At 45.7% G+C, this 16,935-nt stretch overlaps 1 protein-coding gene across 5 annotated transcripts; it reads right to left on the bottom strand.

Annotated features, from left to right (window-relative positions):
* Positions 1-91: 91 nt before the first annotated feature.
* Positions 92-13,169, bottom strand: FLCN (folliculin). Of its 5 annotated transcripts, none has more exons than XM_064461493.1 (12): positions 13,150-13,169; positions 11,887-12,165; positions 10,939-11,085; positions 10,118-10,339; positions 9,467-9,627; positions 8,590-8,681; positions 7,643-7,830; positions 6,366-6,479; positions 5,840-5,963; positions 5,344-5,475; positions 3,602-3,707; positions 92-2,777 (listed from the first exon to the last, which is right to left on the bottom strand). In XM_064461493.1, the coding sequence occupies exons 2-12, from the start codon at positions 12,133-12,135 to the stop codon at positions 2,576-2,578; spliced, it is 1,737 nt and encodes a 578-aa protein (XP_064317563.1). In that variant the 5' UTR covers positions 12,136-12,165; positions 13,150-13,169; the 3' UTR covers positions 92-2,575. The 5 variants fall into 5 exon arrangements, with proteins under 5 accessions (XP_064317563.1, XP_064317561.1, XP_064317560.1 ...); XM_064461491.1 differs by lacking the exon at positions 13,150-13,169 and adding an exon at positions 13,031-13,083; XM_064461490.1 differs by lacking the exon at positions 13,150-13,169 and adding an exon at positions 12,833-12,969.
* Between the last annotated feature and the right edge of the window lie 3,766 nt (positions 13,170-16,935).

Raw genomic sequence — 16,935 nt, 5'->3', positions numbered from 1 at the left:
GCGGGCGCCGTCAGCCAGCAGCTCCCCGTCTCCCACCACCCTCCCACGCGTACCCTGCCCGACCGTGCACAAAGAGGAAATCACACCGGAATAAAGAAACATCCTGCTTTAATCAGTTTGTCTTTAAGGCATATCGTTTAGAGGGAAGGAGGGTGGTGAGAGATGGCTGCAGACATGCTTTTTTGTTAATTAAGTTGTGCACATTCCAGCTATGGCTGACGGCAAAAGGAGCACCCACGGCCTAATCTGCGAGCTGCAGGAACTTGCCCAATTATTTGGTAATCCCACATCTAGATCTGTTCTGGCAGGCGAGCACAGCTGGTTTCATGCTACGCAGGAGCCCTGGGTTCACAGACTTGGTAACTCTCCCCCTTCTTTCCTGTGGTTTCCTTGCCCTGGCTCAAAAATGGTACGTTATCCAGAGTTTGCTTGTCTGTGACACAGCCCCGTTTCAGATGAGGACGATCAACATTGCATACAACTCATTGCTTACACAAGCACAAGGCAGGAGATGAAGCCTCAGGCTTGACCTTGTGACCACTTTTTTGCTGTTTCGGAAGAAACCACACCTCTGTTCAGAAACACGGGCTTTGCTAATGGGTGCTTATGCACCGACTGCGGGCTGGTAGAGACTAGGTTTTCATGTTGGATTGCTTGGGAGAGCTATTCTTCAAAAGATAAACACAGTTCAGCAGTCAAGAAGGTCTAAACACCAAATAATGCCTTACCTGTTCTGTTACACAGCTCCAAATTGGACCAGAATAGCTTTCAAGTACAAAAATGAGTACTGCATCACATAAAAGGTAGCCACAAGAGCGAGCACCGACCTAGCACTGGAAATTCTGATATACTAGTCCATGCTTTTCTAATTGCTTCTGTCACTTTTATCCCACTATCATGACTAGCACCAAGGAAGCAACATGTATATATTATTCAAAGCTTCCTTTTCTGTGGATGGAGCTTGAGCACCTCTTTTGTCTCGTGTTTCCTTACTGACAAGTGGGAGATGCAAGCCTTTTTGCAAACCCTGAAATTAAATAAGTAGTTAGTTTTTGAAGTAACAGAGCAATACCTTTTTCCAAGCATCTGTTTGCTGTTTGAATATCCTGCAGTTGTCTATGACCAGTCAAGCATTTTCAGTTAATATATCTGAGCATCTCTTGCTCCATATATACAAGAAACTAATACATACAAAGTGAAGAAGAAAAGACCAGTTAAACTCTGTAAATTAGATCAAGGCTAAAATGCAGGAATTACCTTGTGGATCAACACACACACATACACACACACTGAAAATCAACACAAAACTAGGCTTTGTCCATTTTACAAAAATAGCTCTTAATGAGATTTAATGCCTGTCGCCATTTTACAGATGTTCCAGACAAAAAATCAACCTGCATATTTTATATTTAAGAACAGAACTCGTGACAAGTTGGAACATCGCCTCTGAGCTCGAGTCTTGTTTGAATGAGTGTAGGAGGTCACCTGGTAAAACCTGCCTCTAGCTTGTTAAAAACGTCTACGGTAATGTCAAGTTTTCCCAACAATGATCCAGAAAAAAAAAATAAAAAGGAAAAAAAGAAGACTTCACAAGAGAAACAGTAATTCCTTACAGATAAGGAATATCTGTTTAGGTAATTAAAAAAAATGTACCAATGTTTTGGTGAACTGTTAAGCAAAAATGGCTACAATAGTTATATAAGAAGGGAGCACCTACAGGTTGGATCTGTTCTGCTTAACTTAATTAGGAAGCCAGAAAACTATTTCTGAAGAGAGAAGAACACCAGCAACAGTGTCCTGGCGAGGTTATCTTCATTGCCTGGAAGTTTTGCAACTGCAGGCAAAACAAGGCGAGTATTTTACCCTCTAGAGAGGCAAGCAGGCTGCATTTTGAGACTTTATATATTACAATTCTCCCTCCCAGACAAGATTTCAAAAGCAAATGCTGAATCTGTCTCAAATTAAGATATAAATAAATAAAGTGGAGCGACGTGACTCCAATGGGATATCCTGATTTATGCTACAGCAGAAAATAGTCTCTTCTTAAATCCAAGCATAAAGTGGTTTGAAATAATTTACACGTGATCCATACCCTGTGACGTGTCACTTATTTTTGGATCTTGTTCTATCAGGCATTTAGGCAACTTATGTGGGATTCGGAGAGATTAACTGTATCCACTCCCAGGAGTTCTCGATGTTGTCACAGGTATCCAAGTCTTGCCAATGAAATCTAAAACTGAGGTCTACTGCCACACCGTAATGCTTAGTGAGGACAGTATGGGATTTTAATTCATTCACACTGATTCTTTGAGTCTTGCTGTATTTTAGTCTTGAGCGTGGAGGTCTAGATTTAGAGTTGAGTTTCAGGACAGACAGCAGCACTATTTATTAGCACTTATTAGTCCAGTCTCACAGCAATTAGAAAAGACTCAAGTGACTCTTCAAGTTAGTTTGAGGACCAGAAGAATAGTGATGAAGTTTCACTATCCGCTTAATGCACATGCTGCAGGCTCAGCAGTGGTAACTCGGTGTTCCCTGCGATTATCCGAAGGCAGCAAGTGAGGTTGGGCACCCTTTAGTTCCGGGACTCTGAAGACGTTGGGCTGCGAACAGTTGACATCAGGTGGGACTTGTATGTCTTGCTCAGGCCAGTCATCCAGAACTTGAGGAGCTTGACATTGTCCTCCTCAGCAGCTCCCAGAATGCTCAGCAGTTTTTGGGTATCCTCCTTGGGTCTGCTGTCCACTTTGGTGAATTTGAAGAGGACCTTCACTTTACTGCAGGAACAAGAAACTCCTGTCACTATCACAACAGACTCGCACACATCAGACCGAATGAGCAGTAGCTGTAGCTTTCCTCGGCTCTAGCTGCTCTAAGAGTTGCTCTCTCTGCAACTAAATGTTAGTAAAAGCTTCAAACAATATTCCATGGCACCTATTCTCACGCTCTGAATCAAGAAGGTGTGGGAATAAGAGTACAAGAAAAGGGAGGATTAGTTAGCGGGATTACTCATTTTAGTAATATGCATAATTCTTGTCTTTTTTCATTCTAGCAAAAAGTAAAACAATTAATTGTGACAACTGGGAATCTCCCCGGGAGACACATCCAGTGCCCACCTGGCCTTCAGGTAAATTCACAAAATCGTAACGTTCTGTGAATTATCTCACATGACTGTCTGGTCTTCCTTTATAACTACTTGCACCTTTGAAATGTAGCACCTGAAGGCACAATCAAAACATCTGTTTGGCATGTTATCTGCGCTGGAATATAGCGCACATTGACAGGCATATATATATTTGCATACTTAATCCCCATAACGTATAGAAGGCAGACAAGTACTGTCATGTAGGTAACCTACAGATGCATGAACTGAAGCATAAAGGTTAAGAACTGCTGAAAGCCAAAAAAAGAGTCAGGACTAGAGCAGAACAACTCCGATATTCTTAGCTCCCAACAGTAAAGCCAACTACTGTCAATACTACAGCAGAAGTTACCTGACTACAGTCTTGCCCTGCACTCTGCTGGGCACTAGTTTGGGGACTACTCCCTTCCAGGATTAGTGCCAAAGCTGTTCCTCTGGAAGGAATGCAGTCGTACTTACTTCATCCACTCCTCCTTTAGGCAAACAAGGCACTGCTCCACAACATCTACAGAAAGGTTCTGGTTGGTCAGGGCAGCTTCGATCTTGTTCAAGATTGTAGGGCCAACTATAGGATCAGAAAGAGGGGAAAAAGGAGTAAGAAAGAGGACACACACTCTACAGGTTACCCACTTACATGTTTACTAGTAACTTTTAGCAAGGACTAGTCCATTTATCCTGGGATCTAGGCCTGAATACCTGCTGGAATTACAGACAAGAATACACCACATTTGTTCCACCTCTTACTCTTTTCAAGAGCACCAGTCTGCACTCATTTTTCACCAGTGCTTTGGTCTGGTGCATTAATGCAGCTTCCTCTATACGCAGAAAGCTACACTATTAATTACAGCACAGCCAATTTCAACATAGAGTTTGGCTTCATTAGTTCACAGATAATAGCCTTCCTTGAGTCAGGAAGAAACCTATCTATTCTACAAGGTGGAAAAACATATCCCCCAGTGACCTGCCTCGATTTCATTTCCGTGGAAGAGGAGCTAAAGATCATCCCACTAGGAAAACGTCCAATCCAAGCAGCAGCATAGAATTTTGTGAAGGATCCTAGGACATGCACACAGGCTCAGGGGCCTTTGTTTTCTTCTGACCCACTTTTAAACTCTTGTTTAGATTTTGCTGTTTCTAGTTCCCATATCAAAAGCTCACTAAAAAATGCAAAGTTATGAAAAAGCTTCATCCTTTGTACAATATACATACATATAAAAATATAAACCCTCAATTTTAAAGTCTCCAATTACTATTGATTTAATGTTCCTCTTGTTAATGACAGTTCCAGGATACTTAGTAAAAAAAAAACAAACAAAAACAAAAACCCAACAACCAACCCAAGGCATTCCTCTCCCAGACCACTTTTGGAATTCCCTAGAAGGCTTTTTTCCCAGCAGTCCATGGCCTAATAAATTTGATGCTGTGGTGGACGACAAGACTTTTCAGTGACTATTTTTGTCCAGAACCTTCTGGACATGCCACTGGTTGGATGCAAAAGGAGACTGCTGTAATTATACATGTGGGACCTACAACAGCTGCTGGAGCATGGGAAGAACATTACAGGGGGAGTATGTCTCTGCTTTGCATTGCACCTGTATCTTCAGGGGACAGAGCAGGAAGGATTATCCATCTGCCAAGCCTTTTGAGACAGTCGATGAGGCCCATTCACCTAAATTAAGACTTCCCAGAAAACACGAGATTGATGGATCTGACTCAAACCACATCTAGGTACAAGTGCTCAAGCCCTTGAACAAAGTCGGGGGGGGGGGGGGGGGGGGGGACGGACGAATAAAAAGGTCTGGGCATTTCTGCATCAGTTGCACTTGTCTATCAGGTGGAACATGGGAGATGAGTAACATTATGGTCCTTATAAACTAGACTTACTCAAAATAAACACACAAGTATTCCAGGATAGAAAATGTTCATTGTGGGTTATAGAAGAATTTCCCTACAATTGCTACTATACCCATTACAGAATTTATTTCTCGTTTCTGAAAATTAATAAGCAAAATAATGATCTGGTAAAACAAACCCTTTATAATTAAACAGACTGTGGTAAACCTCACCCCAGTTGTATACTGACCTGGCTTCTGCTCAGACTTATTTAAGGGCCAGTATGTGAACAGCATAAAAACCAGTTAAGATCAGGATGCCCTTTCAACCTCAGTGATACAGGTTCTTTCTGCTTTCAAAGCACCCACCTCGATCTGCTGCGACAGGGCTACCGCTAGTGACAACAAACTCGTACTTGTTGAGGGACTGCTCCTCATCGAACAGAGTCGGGTAGAGACTGGACCGGGTAGCAGTGCGAACTTCCACAAGGACCGCAAACTCTAGAGCAACGGGACCCCAAAACAACATTAACTTTACCAGTCCAGATTCTAAAATACAGCTACATACCCTGCTCCGAGAAAGCACAGCTCTTTCAGCTTACAATATTTGACCCAGCATTAACCTTTCCTCAACAGGAACCGGGACTGTCAACTATGGTACAATCAGTGCTTGAAGCAGGTGTCACACCTTCCAACTACTGATCAGGCAAGGATATGGGGAAAACAAAATGAAGCGGTACAGGTTTTAGCTCATGCAGCATTGTTTGACTATCTGACAATATTTGATTAAAAAAAAAAAAATATGTCTTGTGCCCCATAACATGTGATGATAGGGAAAGGAGAGGGTTCTGCAACATGTTCTTACCAGATGATAGTATGTGGGATGGGATTTGGACATGTGGCCTGAGCCCTAGGAAGTTACACCGATATGCCTCTTCATACTGGTCACTGTAGGGGATGATCCGCACACAACCAACAGGCAGCATCGTCTGGAGAAGGAACGAAACAGGTCAGGAGAAACACTGGAGCTAAACCAGTGAAGTACAGTTTTCTCCCCGACTTCCAGAGCCAGCCAAGACTTGGAGCACTGCTCAGGCAGATGCTCCAGATTTGAGGGGGATCAGAAGTATCTTAATCAGCTTGAAAGATTATGCAGTTGCCGAGGAATATCAAGACATCCAAAGGTTGAGGTTTTTTTTGTTTGGTGGGTGTTTTGGGGGGATTTTTTTTGTTTTGTTTCATTGTTTGGTTGTTGTTTTTTTTAAAAACCCACGTAATTCAGAACACATTCTCCACAAGATTACCTGTCAGAGACAGGTCATTATGGAGGCTGGACACTACTAGAGAAATATATGGAAAAATATGCAGCCAGGAAACAAAAAAATTTCTACCCGTAGCACGTCAAAAGCAGACTGGACAAGATCCATGTCTCGAGCTTTCCAGATGACCTGGTTCCCCATCAGAACATGCCAAGCCAGCATGCGGAATGCTGATGCCCCAAGAACCTGGGAAAAAAAAACCAAACAACAAAAAACCAACATTCTGCATTGAAAATTAGTGAAACGTCCAGTTTGTCCTGTCAAAAACATAACTGCCACATAAGAAAATGGCTAGAACTGAACAGCAGAAATGAACATGAAAATTTAGCAGATCCGGTGCACAGAGTAACAGCTCTAAACCACAGCACCAAGCATTTCTGACAGGTGTGAAAGGCGTCAGACTGTCACGCAGAGCGATATTCACCCCATCTATGGTTTCAAGGACAAAGAGCAGCAAAGTACCACTTTGCCAACATGCCTAACCACTCATCCAATTCAATATCATGCACATTAAGAGAACAGCAGTTTCATTCCTAGGTTGTTCCAGATTCCTCAGTGCTCTGGCTACACAGCATCAATCAGCCCACTTGTTGGCCAAATTAGCAGCTTTGTTAAGATGGACGTGGGCCCATTTGGGACAGGACTGAACTATCTCTGTTAGATCACAACAACTTTCAGGCATTTCTCTAACATGGGTTACGTTCACATCAGCCATTTAGGCATGAAAGGTGAAACGATATTCTTAGACAAGCCTCCAAAGGCACACACTTGCACAACACAGTGGTGCAGTTCAATAGCTTCAAGCATTCTAAATTAGGAGACAGTAGAACAAAAGGAGGCTAAAGACAGAAAGCAGGTATTTGCCAGGAGTGGCCAGGGGAACAGGCTGGTGTGAAAGCGACTGTTGATCCAATGCACTGAGCCTTCCCCCTCAGCCCGGTAACCGGAAGCACTGGATAAAAGCTAAATCTGTACAGAACCATTTGGTTTGTAAATTACTTCCCCCCCTCCCCGAAACAAATAATACTTGGCTTTGAAGATGCTGCACGACCTCTGTATTAAATTACTGCCACTGCTCTTGGAAAGAGGAAAAGTGCAGAATTTGAGAGAAATCATATGATCCCACCCACATGACCGATGATCACTAGCAGCACGCACGATCTCAGAGAAAGGGAGCGCCCTCAGAGATGCTGTTAACACCATATTACCAGCTGTGTAGGCACTGTGTTGAACACAGGACCAGGAAAGAAGCGCAGGCTGCAGGAAATAAATCTATCTTTTTTAAAACCATTAGTCAGAACAAGAGGTTATTAGCTTGTGAATTCAGTACCGATGTGCTCCCCTCTTACCTGTCTCATGTGCCTGAGAGAGCGAAAGACAGACAACCTTCTGTGAGCTACGTTCCAGCTGTTGCAATCTGGCAGAGATGTTTCAGGTGAGCATTTAGACAGCTCCTGCCCTTCCACAACATCTGGCTGGGAGGAAGGCTTCTCTTCTTCCTCAGAACCATCCCACCCTTCCGACTCTTCTTTCAGGTCTGGCAAAAAAGGGCAGAGTGGTCATAAGAGTTGCTGCCCTCTAGGCATGGGAACCGCCTCAGAAGTGCCTACACACACGGCAGCCAATTGATTTTGGCTGTATGTGGGGAGGCAGAGTTCAGAACACAGTAACTGAAAGCACTGGCATCACAGACACACCAGAACCGTTAATGAACTTTTGTAATTCAGCTATACAATAACTGCTGAAGGGTCAAGAAGGAATTCTCATCTTCTACAGAACACAAAGTCACATCTTTTGACCAGCTATGTGTTCCCTATTCTTGCTTTAAAGGTCCTGGCCAAAGCTTTAAGGCAGGTTTTGTAGATTCTAGTCTAAATGGATTAATAAAAATAATTCAACGCAAGAAAAAATTATGATCCTTTAGTTTCAGCAATTTTGTAGAAAAAGCAGCAAGAAGAAAGCCCTGTAGGTTGAGACTGCAAATTCTTCTGGCCATAGAGATTCATCGCGAGAGCCAACCCAGCCAGACAGAACAATAACCATGATGATGCAACACTCCTACACGAGTAACGAACACCACATGTGTGTGCAGAGAGCCTACGAGGCCAAAGGCCTTGATTTCACATTCCTGTCGCAGTCATCTCCATCTGGGCAAGCATGTCAGCTACTGTGGAGACTACCGCTAAGGTAAAGTCCATGAGAGATGGCTGCACTGCGATGCTCACAAAAGGACTCAGTGTTTTACCATCCAAAGCATTCTCAGAAGGTGTTCCAGCTCTGGAAACTTCTCTCTCACCTGCAAGTTTTTCCATCTGAACGAGGGTGTCTTCTGTTGGTGCTCCCTCCAGAAGCTTCTCTGTAAGTCGGCTGCCACAAGCTTTCAAAAGCCTAGCGACATTGAAAGAAATGGAAGTAGTGCTCATTAAACCTGCCTGCTAGGTGCAAAAATCCAGTAAGAAACTTGGTGCTATGGGCTCAACAAAAAAAATCCAACCACCAATCAAGTTTCCTTTCAACACATCTCTATGCTTTCCTCAGCGTGGTAACTATCAATGCATCTTACAACTGCTGCCATTCAAAGTCACCGAAAAGCCTACCATTTTGCAATTACTTTGTGCAACATACTTATCCCCCATCCAAGTCACATGCCAGTGTTGCAACCCCCCCTGTGGCTTATTTCCAGGAAAGTTTGATGAGCAAGTCAGGCACTGGAGCAACTGGACTCCCACAGACATACAGCTGTGCCAAATGGCTGCACCTCCCACACTGCCTACCACAATACACCGGCACTTCCCCCTGAACCACTGCTGTATGGCCAAGTGTGAATCTGAGGTACAACACCCTGGGCATAGGAGCATCTTTTCTTGCTTTCTTCCATATTTACTTTTATACTGCAAAGCCTTTCCATCTAGATTGACATGGTTTCCATTAGCAGCCACATTAGCAGGCTTACTTCACAGCGACAAGGAGATTTGTTTGTCCTAAAGGCATCAGCCGGCCGCTGTCTTTCTGTGCTTAGCTCTTTCCAATTCAGAGACTACTTAGCAAAGCCCAAGTTATTACCTCAAGAAAAAAAATACCCAAACACTCAAATCATATATCCACCCTTTCAGAATACGACAATATTATCTTCTGGAAGGAGTTGTAGAAGCTAGAAACGCAAGGGGCTTTACCAAGCAAAGGAAGTATGCAGACATGCCCACAGGTTTTCATCATTGGTCAGCGACGTTAAGGAGCGGGCTGCATTGCCGTTCCGCTGGTGCAGGAAGGGAGTGAAGGCTGTGTTCATCCGCTGGGCACGCTGAGGGCACCCATACTGCTCTGCTTCGAACACCTACACCACGGAAGAAGGGCAGTATAAGAGACTGAAAAAGATAAAATGCTTCCAGTAAAGCCAAGCCAAAAAACCCCAACAAAAATATGAAGTGAATAGGGTGCGTCACACACAATCATCCAAACTACATTGTAAATTACAGGAAAAGAGAGGGAAGGGACATCTTATTCTTAGGCTGACCAAAATTATCACTAAATAACGCTAGTGCTCCAAAACCATTGTCCTTCACAGCTTTAGTTACTTGAATTTCTAACAGAGCTACTGTCTAGCATTTAGGCCTGTCGAAAGCGTTATGACTGGCTTAAAAAGCGTGAGGTGTCCTGTTGATTCTCCCCGACACCCCCAGATACGCACCGTCCTCTCGTCCCTTGTGTCCCTTAATGACCACCCTGGCTGCAAAAAGCTGGATCAGCTTTTTGACTCAGCTGTAAATCAACTATCATAATGTTTTACAAACGTTGAGTCAAACAGCCTCTGTGCGCTGACCTACCTTAAGTGCTTTGCCCTGAAGCTCATCAATGATGCCTCTGATTTTTCCCAACAAGAAAGGCCAGGAGTTGATGAGGTAAATCCGGTCCATCATGATAGTGATGATGCTGTACCAGCGCTGGAAACCTCGAGCCAGGCTGTCTTTGATAAAGAAGGTGTGGCTGAACACAAAACCATGCTGTTCATCTCCAAAAAAAATAGGGCCTTCTCGTCCTGGGCAGACCTGAAGGGGAGGGACACACACACCAGAATAGTTAAGCACATCACACGGCTACTATCCAAAACCCAGGGTCAAAGAGACCTCCAGAGGTATCCTACAAACACTACAAAACCTTCAATTTAACTGTATTTTAAGAATTCAGCTCTATTCAACTACGATAATATTGAGAATCCACAAGGGATTTTGCTGATCCTGACATGCAAATCCTCGTTAATCTGTAAGGTTCTCCCTTCACTACTATGAGATGCTGAACATTAATGGCCTACAAAGATAAAATATTTCTTGGCATTAAACAATTGATTCCAATGTTTTTACAAAACCAGTTTATCTTACAAAGAAAGACAACAAACACATAGGAGCAAAAGCAAGAAAGGGAAACTTTTGGTCTCACAAGGTGAGAGGAAAGAACACTCAAGGTTATCAAAGATCAGCCTTAAAAATTACCACCAAACCTGGAATGGACAGACTTGTGTTTCTGTCCTTCCACTTCCATTCCCTTGTTTCAGGCTGCAAAGAGCAGCCAGGATCAGCAAAGCACTACCTTGGAGTCAAAATGATACATAAGTCCATAAACAGGTTTTCTGCCTGTTCATCACAGTTACCTCACAGCTCAGACTGCGAACACAGGCCTGGCGCACGATGCTGAACAGCTGCGGGTGGTTCGGGTGTTGGTGACTGACATACTTGATTGAAGTTTCTTTGTCATGGCTGACATACCCAGGATGTCCTCCTGCAAGAGAGCGGCAACCCTGAAGAGAAAAGCAAATCCAGCCATAAATGAGCATGCAGTTATCTAAGGTTCCCAAAGGCCTCTGCATATTCCCTTCAAAACATAGGGAAACATTATTTATGTATATAGGTAAGGAAAACAAGAAATATGAGTCAGGGTCAGGATTTGAACCCAGGTCCTCAAATAGAACTCTGTGCCATATACTTCCTCTGCTCTTATGCTCATTTTCCGCTATTTAGTTTGACTGTGGACTTGGTGCTGGCTCTACCAGTGGTATAGTTCAGTTAACAGCAGCTGTGAAACCAACTGGCCTAACAAAACCAGCCATAAACTAAAGGAAAGTAAATCACAAATACCTCAGAACAAGTACCAATGGTAGATGAGTACAAGAATGACTGAGAACATAAATTTTCTGTGTTCTTTTAATTGCTTTTGTATTTTTTCTCTTTCCTAATCAACACTGCTTTTAAAATCACTGTTAACAAATGACCAGACCAAATCTAATAAAGTAAATGCTCTTCAAGGACGAGAAAAGCATTTCTCAGCCACAAGGGAATCACAGATCACAGGGCTTAAAGAGACCTCAAGACACCGTCTTGTCAAGGTCTATATACTCAGTAACAGTTCCTTCATCCTCTTATCATGGATCATTACAGTTTATGAGGACTCAGAGACCTTCTGGCACCAGCAGTCACATAAAAACAAGTGCCGCTCACATTTTTTTTTCTCTCTTAAACAATTCAATTTGCATTAGAGTATCCAAGAGCCCGTCAGTTAAGCCAAGGGCCACTGATGTCCGCACACAGAACTTCACACTTGCCTCACACATGTCTGACTTCTTTGGCCCTGGGCTGCTGGAGTCGGCGCTGGCACCTTCTGCTGGGCTGTGCGAGCGGATCCGACTGCTCATCTGAATGCCACCTTCTTCCTCTTCTGCCTGCTCATTCTGCCCAGAGATGTCCCCGCTGCTCGCGCCTTGGGGAAGCGGTGAATGCAGAACCTCGGTACAAAAGAGGGTGCGAGGACCGTGGAGCTCACAGAAATGGCAGAGGGCAACGATAGCATTCATAGTGAGAGCTCAGCACATACGTTAGGCCTCCTGCAGTAAGGGAGAAAGCACAGAACATCAGCACAACAGATATTAAAGCATCTTAGGCCCAACTCTACACGCCTCCAGGAGTGGCTGGCCTTAAGCTCAGCCTAAGGGACCAGCACAACTCCACCATGGGGCAACCTAAGCAACGACCAACCCTTCATGCCCGGATGGGATGGGAGTGGAGTAGGCCGGACCCCCCCCGCGACCAGGTCCCTGACTCCGAGCCGGGACACCTCAGGCCCTGCGGGGGTGGAACAGGACCGGACCGGACCTCCCCTGCCCGGTTACCTGCAGTCTTGTAGGGACAGGCTGGGCTCTGACAGACCAGACCTCCGTGCCCGGACACCTCGGGCCCTACCGGGCCCGGCGCTGCCTCTTTTTACCCGAGGCCTCAGGCCGTAACGGGTCGGGACCGGCCCTGCTCAACGCCCCCGGACCCGATTGCCTCGGGCCCAGCCGGGCCCGGGCCTGCCTAACTCTTCCGGGTCCCGGCCTCCCCGCTACGGGACCGGCTCGGCCCCGGTTCCCCGTGACCAGACACCCACGGCCCGGCCCCGGCCTCCCCACTCCGAGACCGGCCCAACCGCTGCCCTCCGTGACCAGACACCCACGGCCCAAACCCGGTTCCCCGTGCCCGGACACCCCCAGCCCGGCCCCAGTCCCCGCTCACCGCCGTCCCCGCCCCGTCCCGTGTCCGCGGGCGCCTGACACTGACTGACCCACCGGCGCGTACCACCCCTCCCGGCAGCTGAGGGCGGGGGGGAGAGGGACAGACAGCTTCCCGCCTGCCCACCCACCGCCGCCACAGAGCGGCGAGGAGAGAGACGAGAAGGCAGAAGAGAGGGAAGAGGAGGCGGCCGTTACGTACGGCAGTACCGAGCCGGTCCTTCCCGCCGCTCCCCCGAGGTCCCCCGTCCGTCCCCCCCCGTTGCGGCAGTGACCCGGCCCACGGCCGCCCTGGCCACATGGGCTGGGCAGAACCATTACCTCATGACGCGAGGGGGGAAGACGAGAAGGTCCGGCAGATGCCTCCTTCCTTCCCCCGCTATCCCCTGCCCCACCGTCGCGCCGCAGGCAGAGAACGAGTGTGTCCGACCGCCAGGAACCGAGAAAGGTCCGATCCACGCCTGCCACCTGCGGGCGGTACACTGGGGGGGGGCCGGGCTCCCCCCGCTGAGTGGTGAGGGCCGCGCGGGAGGGGAGCCGGGGCGGCCGGGGCGCAGGCGCCGTGCGCGGGCGGGGCCCGCCCTGCCCTAGGGCGGGGCTCGGCTGAGGGGAGGCGGTGGCCGGGAGCGGGCGTGTAGGGGGGCTGCGCGCCCGGCTCCCGCAGAGCCCCGCTTTCCCTCCACGGTCACCCCGCGTGGCGGCTGGCGGGCCGACCGCGACTTCCCCCTCAGAGACGGGCGGTACAAACACTGGCGGTACCCCTCTCGTGTGCGTTTTAACTCTTTAAACTACTGAGGGCAGATGGAGGCTTCCATGAAGCATCTTTTCCCGCTCCATTGATAAAGCAGTTATATCACAGGTAAAGGCCAGGTTACAAGTTTGAATGAAGGGAGTAGACGCTCGAGTTAAACAAGCCTGTTCCAGGCTCTGCTGTACAGATCCTCCATTAAACTACTCCAGTTTCTCTTTAGGGTATCAAGTTTTATTGAATTTATTAGTTTTCTAGAGATAAATATGATGGGAGAAAAAAAAATTCCATGTGAACTAGTAATCCTTTCAGACTTCAAAATAAAAGCACTGGATTCCCCCCCTTCCCTTAACATTGGAGTTGACCCCTACACAATTTTAAATACCCAAGTCTGAACAAAAGTTGTAAATCTTCCATCAGATAACAACATAGATCATTCGGCTGAGTAAAACTTGTACTTAAATCCCAAGAAAGAGTAGCTATGATACTGCCACAAAACACACCTCTGGATCCAAGCAGCCATGCATGGACTAATAATTACGCCTCAGAAGAAAACAATACTCGGACGGTTAGTGGGATGGCTGATTATTGTAACACAACGATCAAATATGAACACAAGTGTTTGATCCAAAGTCCATCTAATCCTGGAGCGTCTTCGCAGGGAAGACGCACTGTTTGCACAAGAAGAACTACTATTTCTACTTGAGATATCTCAGGAGAGCTCCGAGAAGCCACCAGCAGAGCTGGAATGACTCCAGGGCAGAGGGCACTGCCACACGCAGCAGACAACTAGCAGCCTCCCACCAGTCAGCCAGAATCACATGTCCTGAGAAGCGATAAGAACAAAAGATCCCACCCCCTCCACCCCCACCCCAAAAAATGAAAACAACTAAGGAAAAGCCAGATCAAAAGACCTACTATCTCATTTAAGACAAACTAAGAAGAACGACTCATTTGTTATCTTTATTTTCCAATGGTACATTTAAACAACTTCTCAGGACTAACCTCCTCAGCCAGTTCGGCCATGCAAGAAAACATTTCCTAGGTTATACAGTTCGCCTATGGCAACACATACAACGGGTCACGGTTGTACTGTAGAACAGAGAAGGGAAGTCGTGTAGGAGGAGGCAGCTGGAGCTAGGCAAAAGCATGTGGCGCGATGGCAGTGCTAGAGGTGTTAGCAGAGGTCAGTGACTCCTCAGTGGCACAAAAATAGGAGGCGTGGTTGTACACAAACAGCTTCTAACCATTTCTTTTTAGAAACATTTTCTTACCCGCTAATAATAACTGAACTAGAGACCCCTCCTGTGGCTAAGAAGTGTAGTTGCACGTCTAATGCTACCTTCAGAACTGCATTTTGTATCTTTGCTAGTTAAGATGCATGAAAGTAGTAGTTAGATATCGATACATGCACTCAGTACTTTGTGAACACATTTCATAGCCATGCATGACAGGAAGAACTAGCCACAGGACCTCCGAGAGGCTAAGCTGGGAGGAGCATAGCACATGGTGTTCTTCTATTTGATTAAAAGCCCTTCCTTCCAATAAATTCAAATTAAAACCAGAAAGCTCAAGTGTTCTCAAAGCCTCTCAGCTGACCACAGCCCATGCAATTAGTTCCAAGACTTGAAGGAGCTACTTAAAATCTGACTTAATTTTGCCAGTATCTCAAGACATGCAGATGCCAGACCGTATGCGTTCATCAAACTATTACTTAAAAGCCTTTCCCTGGAGCACTTTCGGTGAATGGTTTTATCTACTGATTCTACAGGTGGGACCTGACTTTGAATTTTCAACAGCGATAGGAGTTTAACAGCACAACTATCCACGTCAGAACGGGAACCGTAGCAGTTTTCTAACTTCAAAAGCATCTCCCCTCTTAAAAAAATCAGATTAATAGTGTAATATATAATTTGAAACTAATACATAGCTATTTCTACTGTCCTTTTGACGTGAGCATGGACTTCTTTTATCTACTTGAGGCAACAAAAGAAGAGAAAATGTCGCTGCTATTTGGCAGCTGCACATATTAGTTTGCTTCTAATTTTCACAGATGGAAAGCCATCCTGCAGCTCTGGGCAGGTAAGTCCACGCTCACCAATAGGAACCAGCAGTATAAAAGCTCAGCCACTGCGAAGCGAACCGTTCTGGTTCTTCTCCGACTTCATGAAGGAATCCTGCATGTGCTCTCCCCCCAACAAGCGAGCCCTTGGCAATGAAAGGCGAGCCATTCACATTTTTGTATAGGTGGCAGTTTGGGGTTAGTCATTTGCAGTACTTTATGACTCCCGCACACGGCTGTAAACACTTTGACAGCCCAGCTTTGTGCTTGAGCCCACAGCATTACTAATCTACTAATTTAACACTTCCACAGTACCAGAGAAGAAAATCACATAAGCATGTTCAGCATTGAAATCACTGCAGGATTAACTAGGAAAAGATACTTGATTTTTGAAGGCTTTTTAATTACAGGACTGGTAAGGCAAGTAATGGAAAAACAAACAGACAAACAAAAAAAACACAAAAAAAACTCCCAAGATTTTGCTTTAAGATCAGGTGTAAAAGCTGCCTTCAATGCCTTCTATGATAGGAAGCACAAATACTCAATGGTGAGCTACTAACATGAGGGACCTACGCCGTGTTCAATACTAAACTGCTATTTTATACTTTTAAAAATGTCATTCACCACCTCGACAACAACCTGGGGACATCTCTCTTCTACTAGAAAGCATACTGCTGCCACAGAGGCTCTGCTAGAATTAAGACACCAATGCTTAAGTGAAAACCCCAACAGTTCTGTATCAGCACTGGAAGCACAAACGGAGTATTTTCAACCACAGGTGACCTCAATACATACAAACTTGACACGGCAAGAGCCAGAAATGCTGAGCTCTCACCTAGGCTCCTGATAAAAAGCTGGCAGGTTAGCAGTAGCAAGGAGCTCCTAGTCAGGCATTTAAGTAGGAAGCACTGGCTGCTGAGCTTCTCACATTCTGACTTGATGACAGGTTTATTTATGCCCGACAGTGGGAGATTTGCACTGACATGAAGTGTTTCAAAGATGTTTTAACACCAAGAATCTTCAGATACACAAGAGCTACAGAAAATTAGACAGCCCGTTGATTTAAGGGGTAAAGCACTTAAAGAATCGAACGACCAAGTTTTTATGTTTAGTGAATGAAAAACCAGATAGCATTCCAGCACGTTATCTCCAAATAAAATCCTGCATTTTGAGAGCTATATAGAATTCTGTGTTCCAGGTAGAATTATTTTCTCTGGAAACAAAGATCTATAGCATGGCCTTCACTTATTTCCACCACAGAAAAGTATTAGCCTGTTGAATACCTTCATGCCAATTG

This window comes from Phalacrocorax carbo, chromosome 10, assembly GCF_963921805.1.
Source record: "Phalacrocorax carbo chromosome 10, bPhaCar2.1, whole genome shotgun sequence".
Taxonomy (NCBI): domain Eukaryota; kingdom Metazoa; phylum Chordata; class Aves; order Suliformes; family Phalacrocoracidae; genus Phalacrocorax; species Phalacrocorax carbo.
The sequence above is the reverse complement of the archived record's forward strand: the minus strand, read 5'-3'. Positions and strand labels throughout refer to the sequence as shown.